At 37.6% G+C, this 19,461-nt stretch overlaps 1 protein-coding gene across 1 annotated transcript in view; it reads right to left on the bottom strand.

The window, feature by feature from the left end:
- Positions 1-19,461, bottom strand: part of LOC136256838 (uncharacterized) — a 173,569-nt gene that overhangs the window by 72,662 nt on the left and 81,446 nt on the right. Inside the window, exons 7-9 of the mRNA XM_066049883.1 lie at positions 18,282-18,620; positions 6,363-6,749; positions 6,005-6,301 (exon numbers count right to left, since the gene is read on the bottom strand). Of these exons, the coding sequence (XP_065905955.1) occupies positions 6,005-6,301; positions 6,363-6,749; positions 18,282-18,620 (1,023 nt within the window). The remainder of the gene's footprint in view (positions 1-6,004; positions 6,302-6,362; positions 6,750-18,281; positions 18,621-19,461) is intronic.

Raw genomic sequence — 19,461 nt, forward strand, 5'->3', positions numbered from 1 at the left:
CTAACCTGTCTATACAGTCTATAGTGACTAACCTGTCTATACAGTCTATAGTGACTAATCTGTCTATACAGTCTATAGTGACTAATCTGTCTATACAGTCTATAGTGACTAATCTGTCTATACAGTCTATAGTGACTAACCTGTCTATACAGTCTATAGTGACTAACCTGTCTATACGGTCTATAGTGACTAACCTGTCTATACAGTCTATATAGTGACTAACCTGTCTATACAGTCTATAGTGACTAACCTGTCTATACGGTCTATAGTGACTAACCTGTCTATACCGTCTATATAGTGACTAATCTGTCTATACAGTCTATATAGTGACTAACCTGTCTATACAGTCTATAGTGACTAACCTGTCTATACAGTATATAGTGACTAACCTGTCTATATAGTGTATAGTGACTAACCTGTCTATAGACTATATAGACAGGTTAGTCACTATAAACTATATAGACAGGTTAGTCACTATAGATTGACAGGTTAGTTACTATAGACTATATAGACATGTTAGTCACTATAGACTATATAGACAGGTTAGTCACTATAGACTATATATAGACAGGTTAGTCACTATATAGACAGGTTAGTGACTATAGACCGTATAGACAGGTTAGTCACTATAGACTATATATAGACAGGTTAGTCACTATATAGACAGGTTAGTGACTATAGACCGTATAGACAGGTTAGTCACTATAGACTGTATAGACAGGTTAGTCACTATAGACTGTATAGACAGGTTAGTCACTATAGACTATATAGACAGGTTAGTCACTATAGACTGTATAGACAGGTTAGTCACTATAGACTGTATAGACAGGTTAGTCACTATATAGACTGTATAGACAGGTTAGCCACTATAGACTGTATAGACAGGTTAGTCACTATATAGACTGTATAGACAGGTTAGTCACAATAGACTGTATAGACAGGTTAGTCACTATAGACTGTATAGACAGGTTAGTCACTATATAGACTGTATAGACAGGTTAGTCACTATAGACTGTATAGACAGGTTAGTCACTATATAGACTGTATAGACAGGTTAGTCACTATAGACGGTATAGACAGGTTAGTCACTATATAGACCGTATAGACAGGTTAGTCACTATATAGACCGTATAGACAGGTTAGTCACTATAGACTGTATAGACAGGTTAGTCACTATAGACTGTATAGACAGGTTAGTCACTATAGACTGTATAGACAGGTTAGTCACTATAGACTGTATAGACAGGTTAGTCACTATATAGACTGTATAGACAGGTTAGTCACTATAGACTGTATAGACAGGTTAGTCACTATAGACTGTATAGACAGGTTAGTCACTATAGACTGTATAGACAGGTTAGTTACTATAGACTACATAGACAGGTTAGTCACTATAGACTACATAGACAGGTTAGTCACTATAGACTGTATAGACAGGTTAGTCACTATAGACTGTATAGACAGGTTAGTCACTATAGACTGTATAGACAGGTTAGTCACTATAGACTGTATAGACAGGTTAGTCACTATATAGACTGTATAGACAGGTTAGTCACAATAGACTGTATAGACAGGTTAGTCACTATAGACTGTATAGACAGGTTAGTCACTATATAGACTGTATAGACAGGTTAGTCACTATAGACGGTATAGACAGGTTAGTCACTATATAGACCGTATAGACAGGTTAGTCACTATATAGACCGTATAGACAGGTTAGTCACTATAGACTGTATAGACAGGTTAGTCACTATAGACTGTATAGACAGGTTAGTCACTATAGACTGTATAGACATGTTAGTCACTATAGACTGTATAGACAGGTTAGTCACTATATAGACTGTATAGACAGGTTAGTCACTATAGACTGTATAGACAGGTTAGTCACTATAGACTGTATAGACAGGTTAGTCACTATATAGACTGTATAGTCAGGTTAGCCACTATAGACAGTATAGACAGGTTAGTCACTATATAGACTGTATAGACAGGTTAGTCACTATAGACGGTATAGACAGGTTAGTCACTATAGACTGATTAGTCACTATAGACTGTATTGACAGGTTAATTTCCGTTTCTAATAGTATATTAGTTCCGTGTTACGGATAACATCCTGTCTGTAATGCCACTTGTATCAGCTGGTATCCCAACTGGTCATCAGCTGGTTGTTCACTGCATGACGCCTGGAGCGCATATCCTGCACACAAAATACACAGTTACAAACATTTAAACATACTTGTAATGCTGTTGTTTACCAGTAAAGTGGTGCCTGGCCTCTCCACGGACGTTTACTAATCTTTTCCTTCGAGTAATCTGTAATTAAACAAGGGTGTGGTGCCAGGCGTTATATAGAATTACACGTATGGTAAAGTCATCAGCACGAACAGGCATACTTATTATACGGTTGTGCCTTCATTCACAGGCGAATCTATCCCCGCTTAGTTCATGTCTCTAGGCCTCGTAGTTTTCTCAAACATTATTTATTTATTATTTATTTATTTATTCATTCTTTATTAATGATGTAATTTTAACCGCATTTCGTATTATTCTTAGTGCTTGGTTGTATAATAATTGTTTCACAGCAAAATACTGGACAAGATGCAAAAAGTATTTAATTAAATTCTAAGTTCAAAGTTCTACCTGAACCTTTAGAAACTTAGAGTTTTTCTTAATAAGTGAGTTGAACCCAGAATGGCTGCCTTCAACAATGGACCAAGTTTGTGTTTCCCTGGTAACTCATCTAGATGTTTTTGTAAATTCTGTGTATATGAGCCTGTTACTCCTATAACAATAGGAAGAAACTTAATTGTTTGAAGGTTCCAAATTTGCTGCAATTCCAAACAAGGATCGTGGTACTTTTGGATCTTCTCATGCTCCTTCTCCACAATGTTAAAGTCAGCTGGAATTGACACATCTAATAACATTGCAAAATGCTTAACACAATTATGGACAACGATGTCAGGTCTATGGGCAGAAATAACACGGTCAGTTCTAATATCGAAATCCCATAGTATCTTAACACCATTACTCTATGCTACTGGCTGTAGATTGTAAAGCCAGGGCTTTTTACATGTGGGGATTCCATAACATTCACAGATGTGTTTGTGGATCAGTGAGGCAACAGAATTGTGTTGTTTCAAATACTCTGTCGCTGCTAAAGCAGGGCATACACTTAACAGATGATAGATAGTTTCATCAGAGGAATGACACAGCCTGCATGTAGGATCTTCAGCACATTTCAACACTTTAGCATTGTAAGCTTTGGTACGAATAGCTTGGCCTTGAGCAGATGTTATGAAGGCCTATGTTTCCAATTTCAAATGTGTTAATGTCAACCACTTGTACGCATAATCAACCCTTGTCACAGACTCAATTTGACAAGGGAACTGACCATGCAAAGGTTTTTGCTTCCATGCTGACAAACATGACTGTAACCATGAAGACTTAAACTCTGACATTGACACAGTAGGCTTTGGATATAATCCACACTTTTGTAAAGCAAAGATCAATGGCTCAGCACATTTATTTCTCCAAACATAATGGGCTAGTGATTGAGTCTCAACAGCACCCATCTGCTTAACTTTATTATTTAATTAATAACACAGATACACTGGCAATCTGGTACATAATCCCAATACCAACCAAGCATATGGGTAAGGAAAAACAAAAACCTACTACAACATGAACACAACATGTATGAGTCACTTAATGGCTGAATGAGTTAAATAGTGTTTTAATATTTGACAAGTTATTATTATTATTACTAGGCCTGGGGCAAATACAACCAAGTACAATCACCAACGGGAAAACCTACTAATGGGGGCATGTATAAACAGTGCATGGCCAACACAGTGTGTGCAAGTAGAAAAGATGCACAGTAATACAATTCTAGAGGAATTGACTGGCACATGTGTGACCGTCTCAGTGAAAACCTGTCTAGTTCACACAAGCATGTGCATTGAGAAATCGTAATTTAAAAATCTTAAAATTAAGCATGCTACAAGAAAAAATACACAATTTTTCAGAGCAGTGTGTGTGCTGATAGAAATGATACATAGGCATATGTACACATGTAGGCAAGGGAATTTAACTGGCATCAGAAAACCACAATACTAAAACACAACCTACAAGTTAAATTAGCTATATTGAAAGTTTATATTGTAGGTGTGACGTGTCTCTGAAAATGACTCAGCAGTGAAGTAAGGCTATGCACAACAAGGGACATGGTGAAGGCACAATTGGCAAATGATCCCAATCAAGCCAATATGGCACAATAGACTCTGTTGTAACTAGAGGCCACTGGTGATGCGCCAGTATAGCTATCAGCGGTGTGGCATTGGTACTAGTTGGCACAGTGATCACAGTCTACAATATTATGCATGCAGCCATGCACAACATACAGGAGATAGGTACAATTGTTGTATATGCAGCAATGCATCTTCTTGTTTATTACAGGCTAACAGTAGAGTAGTAGTTAGCTAAGCCAGGTGGAAGTTAGCTAAGGCAGGTGGACTCTGAATAGTTCAGCTAGCAAGCAAGATGAAGGGTGAAGATGTACAAGGATTACATTGAAACATACTCATCACCTTGTTGCTCACGAGTGTATCAACTGGTGGTTTACAAGCGCATCAGCTGGTTGTTCATGAGTGTATCGGCTGTTATCCCAACTTGCAACTGGTTGTTCACTGATGCCTGGAGCGCACATAATACACAGTTACAAACATTTAAACATACTTGTAATCTTGTTGTTTACCTGTAAAGTGGCCTCTGGCTCTCCTGAAATCACTCCACAGATGTTTACTAATCTTCTCCTTCGTGAAATCTGTAATTAAGCAAGGGTGTGGTACCGGGAATTATATAGAATTAAACTACAGTCAAGTCATCAGGATGAACAGGCATACTTATTATACGGTTATGCCTTCATTCACAGGTGAATCTATCCCCACTTAGTTCATGCCTCTAGGCCTCGTAGTTTTCTCAAACATTATTTATTTATTTAATTATTTATTTATTCATTCATTCATTATTTATAATGTAATCTTGACCGCATTTCTTATTATTCTTAGTATTTGGTTGTATAATTATTAGCACTTTACAGTGACCGGCACTGAAGGTCTGACAGCAACATGTGCTGCAGCCTTAGGATTACCTAACCTAATTTCAAGGACTTAGACCTAATGACTTGACCTAGTGACTTGACTTAGTGAATGATAAGGTGTAACAGAAAAGGGGCCAAAGTAAGGAAAAAATAGTAGCTGTGCATTTTTACATGCACATGTATAGATTTTTAAGTACACACGTGCCATGTTTTAGTTGCACTGCATGTGTGTGAAGTTGTATTTGAGTAGTACTGTATATTAGCCTGTTTCTCAAATATCCTGTCATAATGGCAGTTAATTTTGACTACTTAATGCATGAAATTAAAAATCCAAAATGCAAAATCCCTCCAACCCCAGGATTCGAACTGCAGGTCACCCAATGTCTAGTCAGGGCCATACTCAGTCTTCCTCCAGGAGGGATGGATTTTCTTCCTTAAACCAAAAGTATTTATTATTAGCACTTTACAGTGACCAGCACTGAATTACAAGTGTGATTGCATTGGCTATTTGAACTACTGTTCTTACTGCCCATTGTATTGCATCGACCATTGTAAAAATATCTGTACCTAGCGCCTTTTAAAATGGCAGAAAGGATACTAGATTGGATGTAAATGACACCAGAATATCTAATGGTATACCTACACTCTAGCTTGATGAGGGTGCAGTGCAAGGCTGGACAAAACTAGAGATGCCATTTTACAAACTTACGCAGTACTGGGTAGGTCACGTGTGTTCTATCAGGATAATAATGTCTAGTTATCATATCATGACATAAATAAATATATAATGATACAAAATATATTCATTATATTCCCAGCACTAGCACATACGTATGTAACAGCCCACAATTTTTCTCACTGTACATTAATGATGTGTACTTTCCTAATCATATTTGCAAAACATACCAATGACGGTAACAGTTAAGGTTTCACTATCACTCCCAATAGGATTAGTTACAGTGCATGTGTATGATCCACTATTTTCTAAAGTAACACTATCAATGGAGTAGTTAGCACGGAACACTGCAGTAGTACTAGTATGCTCCACTGTAGCAATACTAGTGGACTGCAACAGTGGTCCACTATCCTTCCTCCATGTGAATGTGTCTGGAGGAGAACCTCGTGAGGTACAAGATAAAGTGAGGAAAGAACCAACAGCAACTGTTATAGTAGATAATGATGGAAGGTCTATCATTGGGGTAGCTGTGTAGAGAGACAAAAGATGGTTATCAGTAAGGTGATAGGTATCTATCAAGTTACTCACTTCTTCCACTATAGTACACACCCAATTTTGTTGTTTGGTTCATCATTGAACTGTCCAGTATAACACATGTATAAACACCTTCTGTAGCTGGAGTCAAGGATGCTATACACTGCCATAGATTAATCACTCCAATAAAATTCATGAGCCCTGCTATATGTGATTGTATTGGATTAGCTAAAGGCAATTCACACAGTCCATATGGTATTGGAACTCCATTGAAGTACCATAAACCAAGTGCGGTATTATCATCACTACCAGCAGGTCCTAGTCCAGACACACAACGGGCAACCAGACCCATTTCAGTATCTCTAATGTCTGAGTAGTCAGTGAGGAGATTTCTGGTTACAATCTCATTACCACCAGTTAATACTCCAGTCATTGCAATACCTAATGTAAATACAAGCATAGCAATACTGTACATACAGGGCACTTAAATATAGCAAGGCCTAGTAGTGTTACAACAAAAGTGAAAGCAGTAATACACAGAACTTTTAGATGTCAAAAGTGATAGTTCTATTAGAGTAATGTGTGGGTCTATTAGAGTGGTAAAATCATAAAATTTGATTTGTTTGCAAAACTTAATGTTAAATACACTGCTTTAAGATGATTTGCACACAGTGTTAGAGTTGTGAATTTGAACACCAAGTGGTCCCAAGGGGTTCGGATAACTGAAGTTCCACTGTATATGGCTCAGTATGTAGGATGTAGTATGGTGTGTGGGTTGTTCAAAGGCTGCTTCCAGTGTTGCAAATCAGTTGTAAACCAGTTTACAAATGGTTGTAACTGGTTTAGAAATCATACAGCATGATAGTACTGTATAGTAGGGACCACAGATGTGTGGGCATGGCCCATCAAAAAAACATCGTCTAAAACTACCCTCACTTTTCTTTGATGACGATGAAGCAGTATTGGTTAGGTAAGACTAACCCCAAACAAGCTTTCAGATCAACACTTTCAACAATGCAAGTCACTATGAAATTAAAAAAACAGATTCTAAATGGAATTTTCTACTAGCTGACTGACTGACTGAGTAACTGACTGACTGATGCCTTCAGACAATAAGTCTACAGGATTGATTTCTTCACTTTTCGACATCGCTTCAATCGGACTTGTGCCTTTTAGCATACTGCAGTATGTACAATGCATTCTTCATAGACTTACCAGTGTCCTCCTTTGTGTCCCATTCATCTTTACTGACAGTGAAAGCTGTCAATTTGGTGGTAGCATTGGTGGCTTCCCTTCATAATGGAAATCATCTATATTTACATAGTCACTACTTTGATTGCAGAGGTGCTTTTCGAACAGTTCTTGGTTCATAATGCTTTGTAATGGGTTGAACATAGCTGACAACAAAGTGTAATGAATACTTGACTTTTCAGACAATAATTGTGTACGGCACCATTTTTTCTTTTGATGTGGTATGCGTGGGTTCACCAGTCATAATAATTTTATTTACAAAAAAATGTTTAACAAGTATGCAAAAAAATTGGAATTTTCAACTAGAGTAGTGACCATAGCACAATAAAAAGCATTGAAACAAGCTGGAGTAGTGCACAATATTAAATCACAGTAAAACACTAAGAAGTGTCATGTACCTATTTTAGGTCACACAGTTTGGCAACTAATTTGTTCAAAGAAACCATACACTATACCAACACCAGAAGTCACAATACAAGGCAATAAATTTGGCCAACACATTAAGCTGATGAGTCACTCCAAAATGAATACCCATAGCTTCAGTTTGCACTTACTTGTCTGAATGAATGGGAAGCAGTATAGCTACTGGGATAGGTATACATATATGACAGGATTGTTTGCCAAAAAATTAAGTTAACAAAGTCTTTTGCATTGCTACACCACTCAGCAATAATAGCACACCACATACTCATTCATAGGAAATGTGCTGCCAATGAATAAGCTAGATACCAATGAATTGACTAACCAGTAATTACTTTAATGAGTAAAATCATTCCTTAGGCACAGTACTAAGCAATTATGATGTAACCTGGCCTTATCGTCTCATCTGTGTTACAAATGGGAATCTTTACCCATAAAACCCCATACTGTAAAAGCTCTAAAACACCCATTAGGTTTGTATCTGATTTGTAAACGCCCTTGATAAAAGAGTGAATGATCTTGCTATATTTGAGTTAGCTACTTAAGCATTTTCATTAAATGTAAGCAAATCTTGCTATCTAAAGTAATGCGAAAGAACAGAAAAATAAATCCCCTTTAAAGTAAGTTGCCTATATATCATATAAGACATAAGAAATCATTAGACAATAGTTGATGCTCAGCATAGTCAAGTTCTGGATGTTGTGTACTGTATTTTAAAATAATTTTCCAGTTACGCACTGGAGTGTGGACACAGAAGAGAAACCTTGCATAAGGTGTTTACTACAAGCCTAGGAGCCTAAGAAAATAACTAAAGTAACTGTTAAAGTCCAAGGAATACATGTCAAATAATTGTTTTTACAGCTCTATTTTGTTACGCATTCATGGGTTTGTATCTGATTTGTAAACACAATACTTGAGGGCCACAGGCCCAAGGGTCATTCAATGTTGCCTTGATTTTATAGTGTTTTAACTTCAACAAAAAGTAGGGAACAAAAGCCTCATTTGTTTCGTGCATACTCGAATTCCCTTGAATTACAAATGGATAGAGACTAGGCACACATAAAGGAAAACAGTTTGGCCTCCATACAGGGATGGCGGAGAAGTGGGGGGCAAGGGGGGCTGCAGCTCCTGTGAATAAAATTATGGGGGGCTTAGCCCCTCTAAAATTATCTGTAGCTGTGATGGAGAGCCTAGCTTAATAGCATCGTTTGAGATACTCTAATAGAGCAGTCAAGATCTAGATACGCTAATAGAGCAGTCACAGTTTTCTTTGAGGAGCAGTGCAGCAAGCTATGTATGTAGTTATAAATAAGGAGATACAGTGTAGTTGGTAGAGGGCAACTATTGCCAGCAGGTAATGATCTTTTTTTTTTGGTCTTTAATTTACAACTCAGCTATTACATCACCAAGCAAGCTAGACCTCCAGCCCCCTAAATATAGGTGTCTCCGCTGCCTCTGCTTCCATATAATAACACTATTGTTTGTTATAGCATATAGCAGTACACATGCGACTGTTCTGAGCCTGTTCTATAAGAGAATCTTAATTTATATTTTTCCGGTTTAATGTTAACCTCAGACCTGCAGAGATTTCAATGTCCAGACATTCAGTAGCTATCTAACTTTATTTATCAACAGAGCTTCCAAAGGCATAGCCATTGCCTTCCAATAATCATAATTATCTTTATCACAAAATCAGATGGTGAGACACATTACATAACACCAAATTCAATGATTGAAGCGCAGCTAAACTGCTTTGCCATGCTTTGGTGTATGACTGCATGTGTCCAATAAAACCACTATGAAAAGCATTCATCCCATTGAGCGTATCAAGACACACGGTAGTGTGTCGTGCGGCCCAAGAAGCCGGCGCGTAACACCCGTGAGTATATTGACAGGAAGAAAGAAAACGCAATTTTCGCACCTCCGTAGCTCTGTGCTTCCTTGATGAAACAAGACGATTTTTGCTGTGGACATGCCCCCCAACTGTAGCACTCCACATTCCAAATTTGAGCGAAATCGCTTCGCGCGTTTCCGAGATATGCGACTTCAAAAATTGGCTCAGTTTCTTCGTTTTTTTTTTCTTCTTCTTATTTTTCTTTTTCTTGTCGCACACTTACAAAAACTGCTATAAAACTCGCACGCCATATCCGATTGCCTTGAAATTTGGCACACAGAAGGGGTATATAAAGGCGCATCTCTGTACCAACTTTGGCTGGAATACGATAAACAGGCAAAGAGTTATGAGCGATTATTCACGAAAATTAACACCAATATGTTGTCACGCCTACAGGGTAAACCGCGTATGGGAAGAAGCTGAAAATCGGTGGGTGAATAGGTTAACTATTGAACCTCAAACCTTATGTGGTTTGAAAGAAATCGAGCTAAAAACCAGGAAGATACAACGAAAAAACCAACAGTGTGTAACAATTACGCAATCGAGATTAGCTAATAAAAAACGACTGATTGCCACGCCTACCAGGTAAACCGCTTGGGGTAATGCTTTGAAAATCGCTGTACAGATGGAGTTATCATCTTAGAAAGGCTCTTCAATGGTGTAGAAGAATCAGACTTAAAACCACGGAGTTATAACACGAAATCCAACTTAGTGTAGCAAGTGCGAGATCGAGATACTCTAATAGAGCAGTCATCCTAATAGAGCAGTCATCCTAATAGAGCAGTCACCCGAAGAGAATTCAAGAGATCAGCTAGAAACAAGTAACCTGCATAGAGATCAGCTACAAACAAGCCACCCTGTAGAGAGATCAGCCACAAACAATTCACCCTGTAGAGAGATCAGCTAGAAGAAGTTACCTTGTAGGGAATTCATGCAACTATAGAAAGAGATAATTCAGCTAGAAGAAATCACCTTGTAGAGTTCAGCTACAAAGAAACCACAATGTAGAGAGTTCAGATACAAAGAAACCACCATGTAGAGAATTCGTTTACAAACAAGTCACCCTATAGAAAGATCAGCTAGAAGAAGTTACCTCATAGAGAGTTCAGTTACAAAGAAACCACCATGTAGAGAATTCAATTCAATTCAATTCAATTATTAGCTTTATAGTGCAATGTTACAGCTGTACATGGTTGTACAACAATAAAAGTGAGTTTATATACAATTGCACTAAAAGTAATCTGGTAAGTACCAGATCCCATAACTTAAATTAAGTACTTATCATTACCTATATAATTACAATTAGCTGCTGAATGCATTAAAGTTAGGTGGCTTGGGATGTTTGGAGCAGATGCTACAAGGACATGTAAAATGGAAACTATGCTGGTTGTCTGGATCGAAGTTTCTTGTAAAATGCTGCCATAGGATTTTAGTTAGTTGAAATTTAATGGTAATAAAGGGTTGAGTTAGGTCAATTACTGGCAAGCTGTTGAAGGTTCGAGAAAGTCTGTTGAAGTAGAAGTTTTTTTGTTGATTAGATGATGTAAAAACATGTTCAAGTTTGTTACTGGAAGAAGACCTAGTAGAATGATGACAGAATTTGATAAAGGTCTGGATGTTGAAATGATCAGATGGATTTTGAATTGATTTTATGAAAAACAGAATGTCACACTGGTCATAAATATACATTAATGGTAGTAGGTTGAGCTTGATAAGGCGAGTTTTACAATCAGAAACATAATCGTTGAGGATGTATTTGGTAGCTCGGCGCTGTATTCTTTCAAGAGCAGAGATATCTTGGATAAGGTAGGGATACCACAATGGGGAACAATACAGAAGCTGAGACCTTACTAGTGCTATGTACAGAGTTCTTTTAGTTGTAGTGTTAATAGAATGGCTGAATGTACGTCTAAGCAATCCTAGGGTTCGATAAGCTTTGGATGAAATGTGGTAATTCATTTACAAATTAGTGACCTTGTAGAGACTTCAGCTAGAAGAAGTTACCTTGTAGATAGTTCAGCTACAAAGAAACCATTCTTTAAAGAGCTCAGCTGCAAACAAATCACCTGTAAAGAATTCAGCTACAAATAAATCACCCTGTAGAAAGATGAGCTAGAAAAAGTTACCTTGTAGAGAGTTCAGTTACAAAGAAACCACCATGTAGAGAATTCAGCTACAAACTAGTGACCCTGTAAAGACATCAGCTAGAAGAAGTTACCTTGAGAGAGTTCAGCTACAAAGAAACCATTATTTAAAGAGCTCAGCTGCAAACAAATCACCTATATACAATTCAGCTACAAACAAATCACCATGTAGAGAGATCAGCTAGAAGAAGTTAACTTGTAGAGAGTTCAGCTACAAACAAATCACCCTGTATAGAGATCAGCTAGAAGAAGTTACCTTGTAGAGAGTTCAGCTACAAAGAAACCACCATGTAGAGAGTTCAGCTGCAAAGAAATCACCCTGTAGAAAATTCTGCCACAAACAAATTGCCCTGTATAGAGAGATCAGTTAGAAGAAGTTACCTTTTAGAGAGTTCAGCTACAAAGAAACCATTCTGTAAAGAGCTCAGCTGCAAACAAATCACCTGTACAGAATTCAGCTACAAACAAATCACCCTGTAGAGAGATCAGCTAGAAGAAATTACCTTGTAGAGAGTGAAGCTACAAACAAATCACCCTATTGAAAAATCAGCTTGTAGAAATCACCTTGTAGAAAGTTCAGTTACAAAGAAACCATTCTGTAAAGAGCTCAGCTGCAAACAAATCACCCTGTAGAGAGATCAGCTAGAAGAAGTTAACTTGTAGAGAGTTCAGCTACAAAGAAACCATCATTTAGAAAGTTCAGCTTCAAACAAATCACCTGTAGAGAGTTCAGCTACAAACAAATCTCCCTGTAGAGAGATCAGCTAGAAGAAGTTACCTTGTAGAGAGTGAAGCTACAAACAAATCACCCTATTGAAAAATCAGCTAGAAGAAGTCACCTTGTAGAAAGTTCAGTTACAAAGAAACCACCATGTAGAGAGTTCAGTTACAAACTAGCCACCTTGTAGAGACATCAGCTAGAAAAGTTACCTTGTAGAGAGTGAAGCTACAAAGAAACCATTCTGTAAAGAGCTCAGCTGCAAACAAATCACCTGTACAGAATTCAGCTACAAACAAATCACCCTGTAGAGAGATCAGCTAGAAGAAGTTAACTTGTAGAGAGTTCAGCTACAAAGAAACCATCATTTAGAAAGTTCAGCTTCAAACAAATCACCTGTAGAGAGTTCAGCTACAAACAAATCTCCCTGTAGAGAGATCAGCTAGAAGAAGTTACCTTGTAGAGAGTGAAGCTACAAACAAATCACCCTATTGAAAAATCAGCTAGAAGAAGTCACCTTGTAGAAAGTTCAGTTACAAAGAAACCACCATGTAGAGAGTTCAGCTACAAACTAGCCACCTTGTAGAGACATCAGCTAGAAAAGTTACCTTGTAGAGAGTTCAGCTACAAAGAAACTATTCTGTAAAGAGCTCAGCTGCAAACAAATCACCTGTACAGAATTCAGCTACAAACAAATCACCCTGTAGAGAGATCAGCTAGAAGAAATTACTTTGTAGAGAGTTCAGCTACAAAGAAACCACCATGTAGAGAGTTCAGCTGCAAAGAAATCACCCTGTATAAAATTCTGCCACAAACAAATTGCCCTGTAGAAAGATCAGTTAGAAGAAGTTACCTTTTAGAGAGTTCAGCTACAAAGAAACCATTCTGTAAAGAGCTCAGCTGCAAACAAATCACCTGTACAGAATTCAGCTACAAACAAATCACCCTGTAGAGAGATCAGCTAGAAGAAATTACTTTGTAGAGAGTTCAGCTACAAAGAAACCACCATGTAGAGAGTTCAGCTGCAAAGAAATCACCCTGTATAAAATTCTGCCACAAACAAATTGCCCTGTAGAAAGATCAGTTAGAAGAAGTTACCTTTTAGAGAGTTCAGCTACAAAGAAACCATTCTGTAAAGAGCTCAGCTGCAAACAAATCACCTGTACAGAATTCAGCTACAAACAAATCACCCTGTAGAGAGATCAGCTAGAAGAAATTACCTTGTAGATAGTTCAGCTACAAACAAATCACCCTTAGAAAGATCAGTTAGAAGAAGTTACTTTGTGGAGAGTTCAGCTACAAAGAAACCATTCTGTAAAGAGCTCAGCTGCAAACAAATCACCTGTACAGAATTCAGCTACAAACAAATCTCCCTGTAGAGAGATCAGCTAGAAGAAGTTACCTTGTAGAGAGTGAAGCTACAAACAAATCACCCTATTGAAAAATCAGCTAGAAGAAGTCACCTTGTAGAAAGTTCAGTTACAAAGAAACCACCATGTAGAGAGTTCAGCTACAAACTAGCCACCTTGTAGAGACATCAGCTAGAAAAGTTACCTTGTAGAGAGTTCAGCTACAAAGAAACTATTCTGTAAAGAGCTCAGCTGCAAACAAATCACCTGTACAGAATTCAGCTACAAACAAATCACCCTGTAGAGAGATCAGCTAGAAGAAATTACTTTGTAGAGAGTTCAGCTACAAAGAAACCACCATGTAGAGAGTTCAGCTGATAAGAAATCACCCTGTATAAAATTCTGCCACAAACAAATTGCCCTGTAGAAAGATCAGTTAGAAGAAGTTACCTTTTAGAGAGTTCAGCTACAAAGAAACCATTCTGTAAAGAGCTCAGCTGCAAACAAATCACCTGTACAGAATTCAGCTACAAACAAATCACCCTGTAGAGAGATCAGCTAGAAGAAATTACCTTGTAGATAGTTCAGCTACAAACAAATCACCCTTAGAAAGATCAGTTAGAAGAAGTTACTTTGTAGAGAGTTCAGCTACAAAGAAACCATTCTGTAAAGAGCTCAGCTGCAAACAAATCACCTGTACAGAATTCAGCTACAAACAAATCACCCTGTAGAGAGATCAGCTAGAAGAAATTACATTGTAGATAGTTCAGCTACAAACAAATCACCCTGTAGAAAGATCAGTTAGAAGAAGTTACTTTGTAGAGAGTTCAGCTACAAAGAAACCATTTTGTAAAGAGCTCAGCTGCAAACAAATCACCTGTACAGAATTCAGCTACGAACAAATCACCCTGTAGAGAGATCAGCTAGAAGAAGTTACCTTGTAGATAGTTCAGCTACAAACAAATCTCCCTGTAGAGAGATCAGCTAGAAGAAATTATCTTGTAGAGAGTTCAGCTACAAAGAAATCATCATGTGGAGAGTTCAGCTGCAAAGAAATCACCACTGCCCAAATTTCAAGGCAATAGCTCTTTCCATTCTGAAGTTATCAATTGTCAAAGTTGGCAAATTGGATGTGTGTGGAAGGCCCCTTTTCGCAAATCCGGTCCCATATGTATTATATATATAATTTGTACATTTACTGATAAAATATTTAAAGTACATCTACTTCATCTTTTCTTCTTCCTGTAGTAAAGAAAAAAAACATAGGTTAAAAAAGTCCCAAAGCTGGCCATAGGCCGGCTTTGGGGTATACAAATACAAAAAGAAATGAAATCTAATCCAAAACAGCCAAGCTGTAAAAAAAGTGTGCGGCCCTTGAAAAGGCTATGGTGAAAAAAGATGTGAAATCCAAGGTGGCGGCCAAGAAATGGCTGTGATGGTAGGTTAATGGTAAAAATTTTAATAACGACAATTCAGGTGAATTTTTGTGCCGCTTCACAAAATTTACCTGAATTGTCATTATTAAAATTTTTACCATTAACCTACCATCACAGCCATTTCTTGGCCGCCACCTTGGATTTCACATCTTTTTTCACCATAGCCTTTTCAAGGGCCGCACACTTTTTTTACAGCTTGGCTGTTTTGGATTAGATACTATTATTATTACTAAAGCTTTACAGTGATCAGCACTGAAGGTCTGACAGTAACATGTGCTGCAGCCTTTGGATTACCTAACCTAGCAAAACTGGAACTGAAAACCTAAGAACAGTACTTGACCTAACCAACAATAAGGTGTAACAGAAAAGGGCCAAAGAAAGCTTATAGCAAGGCTGTAGTACATTGTTTCTACTCATTGTCAGGAATCATGTCACTATCTGAAACAAGTAAGCCCTTGACTTTGTTTCTGTTATAGCAGAACTTATACTTATTGTGTGCAGAAATTTACCCCATTATACTGCTAACAAGCACATGAAAAAAATTGGAATTTTCAACTAGAGTAGGGACCATAGTACATCGATAAAAAGTGCTGAAACAAGTTGGAGTAGTCCATGATATTAAATCACAGTAAAACAATAAGAAGTGTTATATCCCTACTGTGCTCAAGATACATAACAGAAATGCACAGTAGGGATATAACACTTCTTATTGTTTTACTGTGATTTAATATCATGGACTACTCCAACTTGTTTCAGTACTTTTTATTGATGTGCTATGGTCCCTACTCTAGTTGAAAATTCCTAATTTTTTCGTGTACTTGTTTGTTAACTTTTTTTGTAAATAATTTTATTATGACTGGTGAACCCACGCATACCGCATCTGAAATGGCGCCGTGCGTCCCGGCTATATCAATTATCGTCTGAAAAGTGAAGTATCCATTACGCTTCATTGTCGGCTATGTTCAACCCGTTACACAGCAATACGAATCAAGAACTGCTTGAAAAGCGCCTTTGCAATCAAAATAGCCACTGTGATAAATACGGACAATTTCTGTTTCGAAGGGAAGCCATCATGTGCTCGTGCCAAATCAACACCTTTCCCTGTCAGCAAAGATGAATGGGACACAAAGGAGGACACTGGTAAGTCCATGAAGAATGCATTGTATGTACTGCAGTATGCCAAAAGGCACCTGTTGGGCCGAAACGACGTCGAACGGTGAAAAAATCAAGCCCGTAGCCTTACCCGTTATCGAGTTACACTTGTCTGAAGGCATCAGTCAGTTACTTACTTACTCAGTCAGTAGAAAATTCCATCGAATAACAAATTTTTAAAATTCTGTAGCATTATGGCAGCATTATACTTTTCATCTCCCATTATGCCTAAATTTACAAGTACACAGAAAACATTGGAATTTTCAACTAGAGTAGGGACCATAACACATCGATAAAAAGTACTGAAACAAGCTGGAGTAGTGCACGATATTAAAACATAGTATAACAATAAGAACTTTTATATCCCTACTGTGCATTTCATTATGGTATCTTGAGCACAGTAGGGATATAACACTTCTTATTGTTTTACTGTGATTTAATATCGTGCACTAATCCAGCTTGTTTCAGTACTTTTTATCAATGTGTTATGGTCCCTACTCTAGTTTAAAATTCCAATTTTTTCTATGTACTTGTTTATTAACTTTTTTGTAAATAATTATTATAACTGGTGAACCCACGCATACTGCATCTGAAATTGTGCTGCACGCCCCAATTATCGTCTGAAAAGTGAAGCATCCATTGTACTTTGTTGTCAGCTATGTTCACCCCATTACGTATCATTTTGAATCAAGAATTGTTCGAAAAGCACCTCAGTTATCCATGTATACCAAAAGAAATGGTGCTTCATGCCCCAGTTATATCAATTATCATCTGAAAAGTGAAGTATCCATTACACTTTGTTGTCAGCTATGTTCAACCCGTTACACAGCAGTACGAATCAAGAACTGTTTGAAAAGCACCCCTGCTATCAAAATAGCCCCTATGAAAAATACAGACGATTTCCATTACGAAGGGAAGCCATCATGTGCTATTGCCAAATCAACACTTTTCGCTGTCAGCAAAGGTGAATGGGAGACAAAGGAGGACACTGGTAAGTCCATGAAGAATGAATTGTATGTACTGCGGTAAGCCAAAAGGCACCTGTTGGGAGGAAGTGATGTCGAACAGTGAAAAAATCAAGCCTATAGCCTTAGCCATTATCAAGTTACGCTTGTCTGAAAACATCAGTCAGTCAGTCAGTCAGTTACTTACTTACTCAGTCAGTCAGTCAGCAGAAAATTCCGTTAATAAATTATCTTTATAATTCCGTAGCAACTTGTTGAAAGTGTTTCGAGTTGATCTGAAAGCTTGTTTGGGCTTAGTTTTACCTAACCCATACTGCCTCATTATCATCAAGGGAAATTGAGGCTGTTTTTTTGGGTGATATTATTTTGTGGGCCATGCCTACTCCTTTGTGGTCCCTACTATACAGTTACTATAGTACTGTATGATGCCAGCATAATCAATGCAAGCCTATCCATGAAGACATGCAAAATATTTTTATGATACTGTTTTAGTAGCAGCATTGTGGCAGTCACCGCAGGAGATCTCCACTATACAGTACTATCATACTGTGCGACAAACATGCATAAAAAGCATTATACATAAACACTAAATGATCAATTAAATTAGTTAGTAAAGTCTTAGTACAAAGTACATATGCATGTACCTGATATACGAAGTGTTAGTGGTCCACTGGTATAGTTAACACCACCAATGGTTACAGCACAAGTGATAGTACCAGCATCCTCTGCAGTAAGGTCATCACCAGTTACACTTTGTGAAGTCTGGCCAGTAGGAAAACACGTTGGATTACCACTGTTACTACTAGGATGAGTGTAACATCCTGTAGTGTTCCACTGATAGTTGGTCACTGTAAACGATGGCCCATTACGTGATGTCACCATACATATCAGAGTGACACTACTCAATATGGGATAGTCAAATGTGTTAGTAGAACCACTAACTGGTGTGCCAGCTGGATTACTCATTATAGTGACCAAAGGAGCTGTAAAAAGCATGATAATATATGCAATGTATAATGTATGTATATGTAAACCAGGTAATAGCTATTTTGTACACTACGACAGAGTAGTGGCTCATCATGAAAATTAATGCAGTAATATTGTGTAGTGTGTTCATGTTTTGCTGTATTTTTGGTACAGTTATTGCATGTTTTAATTAAAATCTGATCCAAAACAGCCAAGCTGTAAATGGCACCATATTCACCTGAATTGTTGTTATTAAATTTTTTACCACTAACCTACCATCACAGCCATTTCTTGGCCACCACCTTGGATTTCACATCTTTTTTCACCATAACTTTTTTGAGGGCCTCACTTTTTTTACAGCTTGGCTATTTTGGATTAGATATCACTTCTTTTTGTATTTGTATACCCCAAAGCCGGCCATAGGGCAGTTTTGGGGTTCTTTTAAACCTATTTTTTCTTTACCACAGGAAGAAGAAAAAGATAAAGCAGATTTTTAATACTTTAACTATTTCTAATTTTATCAGTAAATATAATACATATATTCATTATGTACCAATTATTCACTTGTTTGCAGCTGATCTCTCTACTGCATGGGTGACTTGAAATGTAGCTGAACCTCCACAGGGTTATCTGTTTATAGTTGAACTCATGACAGGGTGATTTGTTTGCAGATGAAGTTTCTACAGGGTGGGTGATTTGTTTGTAACTGAACTCTAAAGGGTGATTTTGTTTGTAGCTGAACTCTCTACAAGGTGATTTGTTTGTAGCTGATCTTTCTACGGAGTGATTTGTTTCTAGCTGATCTCTCTACAGGGTGATTTGTTTGTAGCTGATCTTTCTACGGAGTGATTTGTTTCT

Source organism: Dysidea avara, chromosome 5, assembly GCF_963678975.1.
Source record: "Dysidea avara chromosome 5, odDysAvar1.4, whole genome shotgun sequence".
Taxonomy (NCBI): Eukaryota; Metazoa; Porifera; class Demospongiae; order Dictyoceratida; family Dysideidae; genus Dysidea; species Dysidea avara.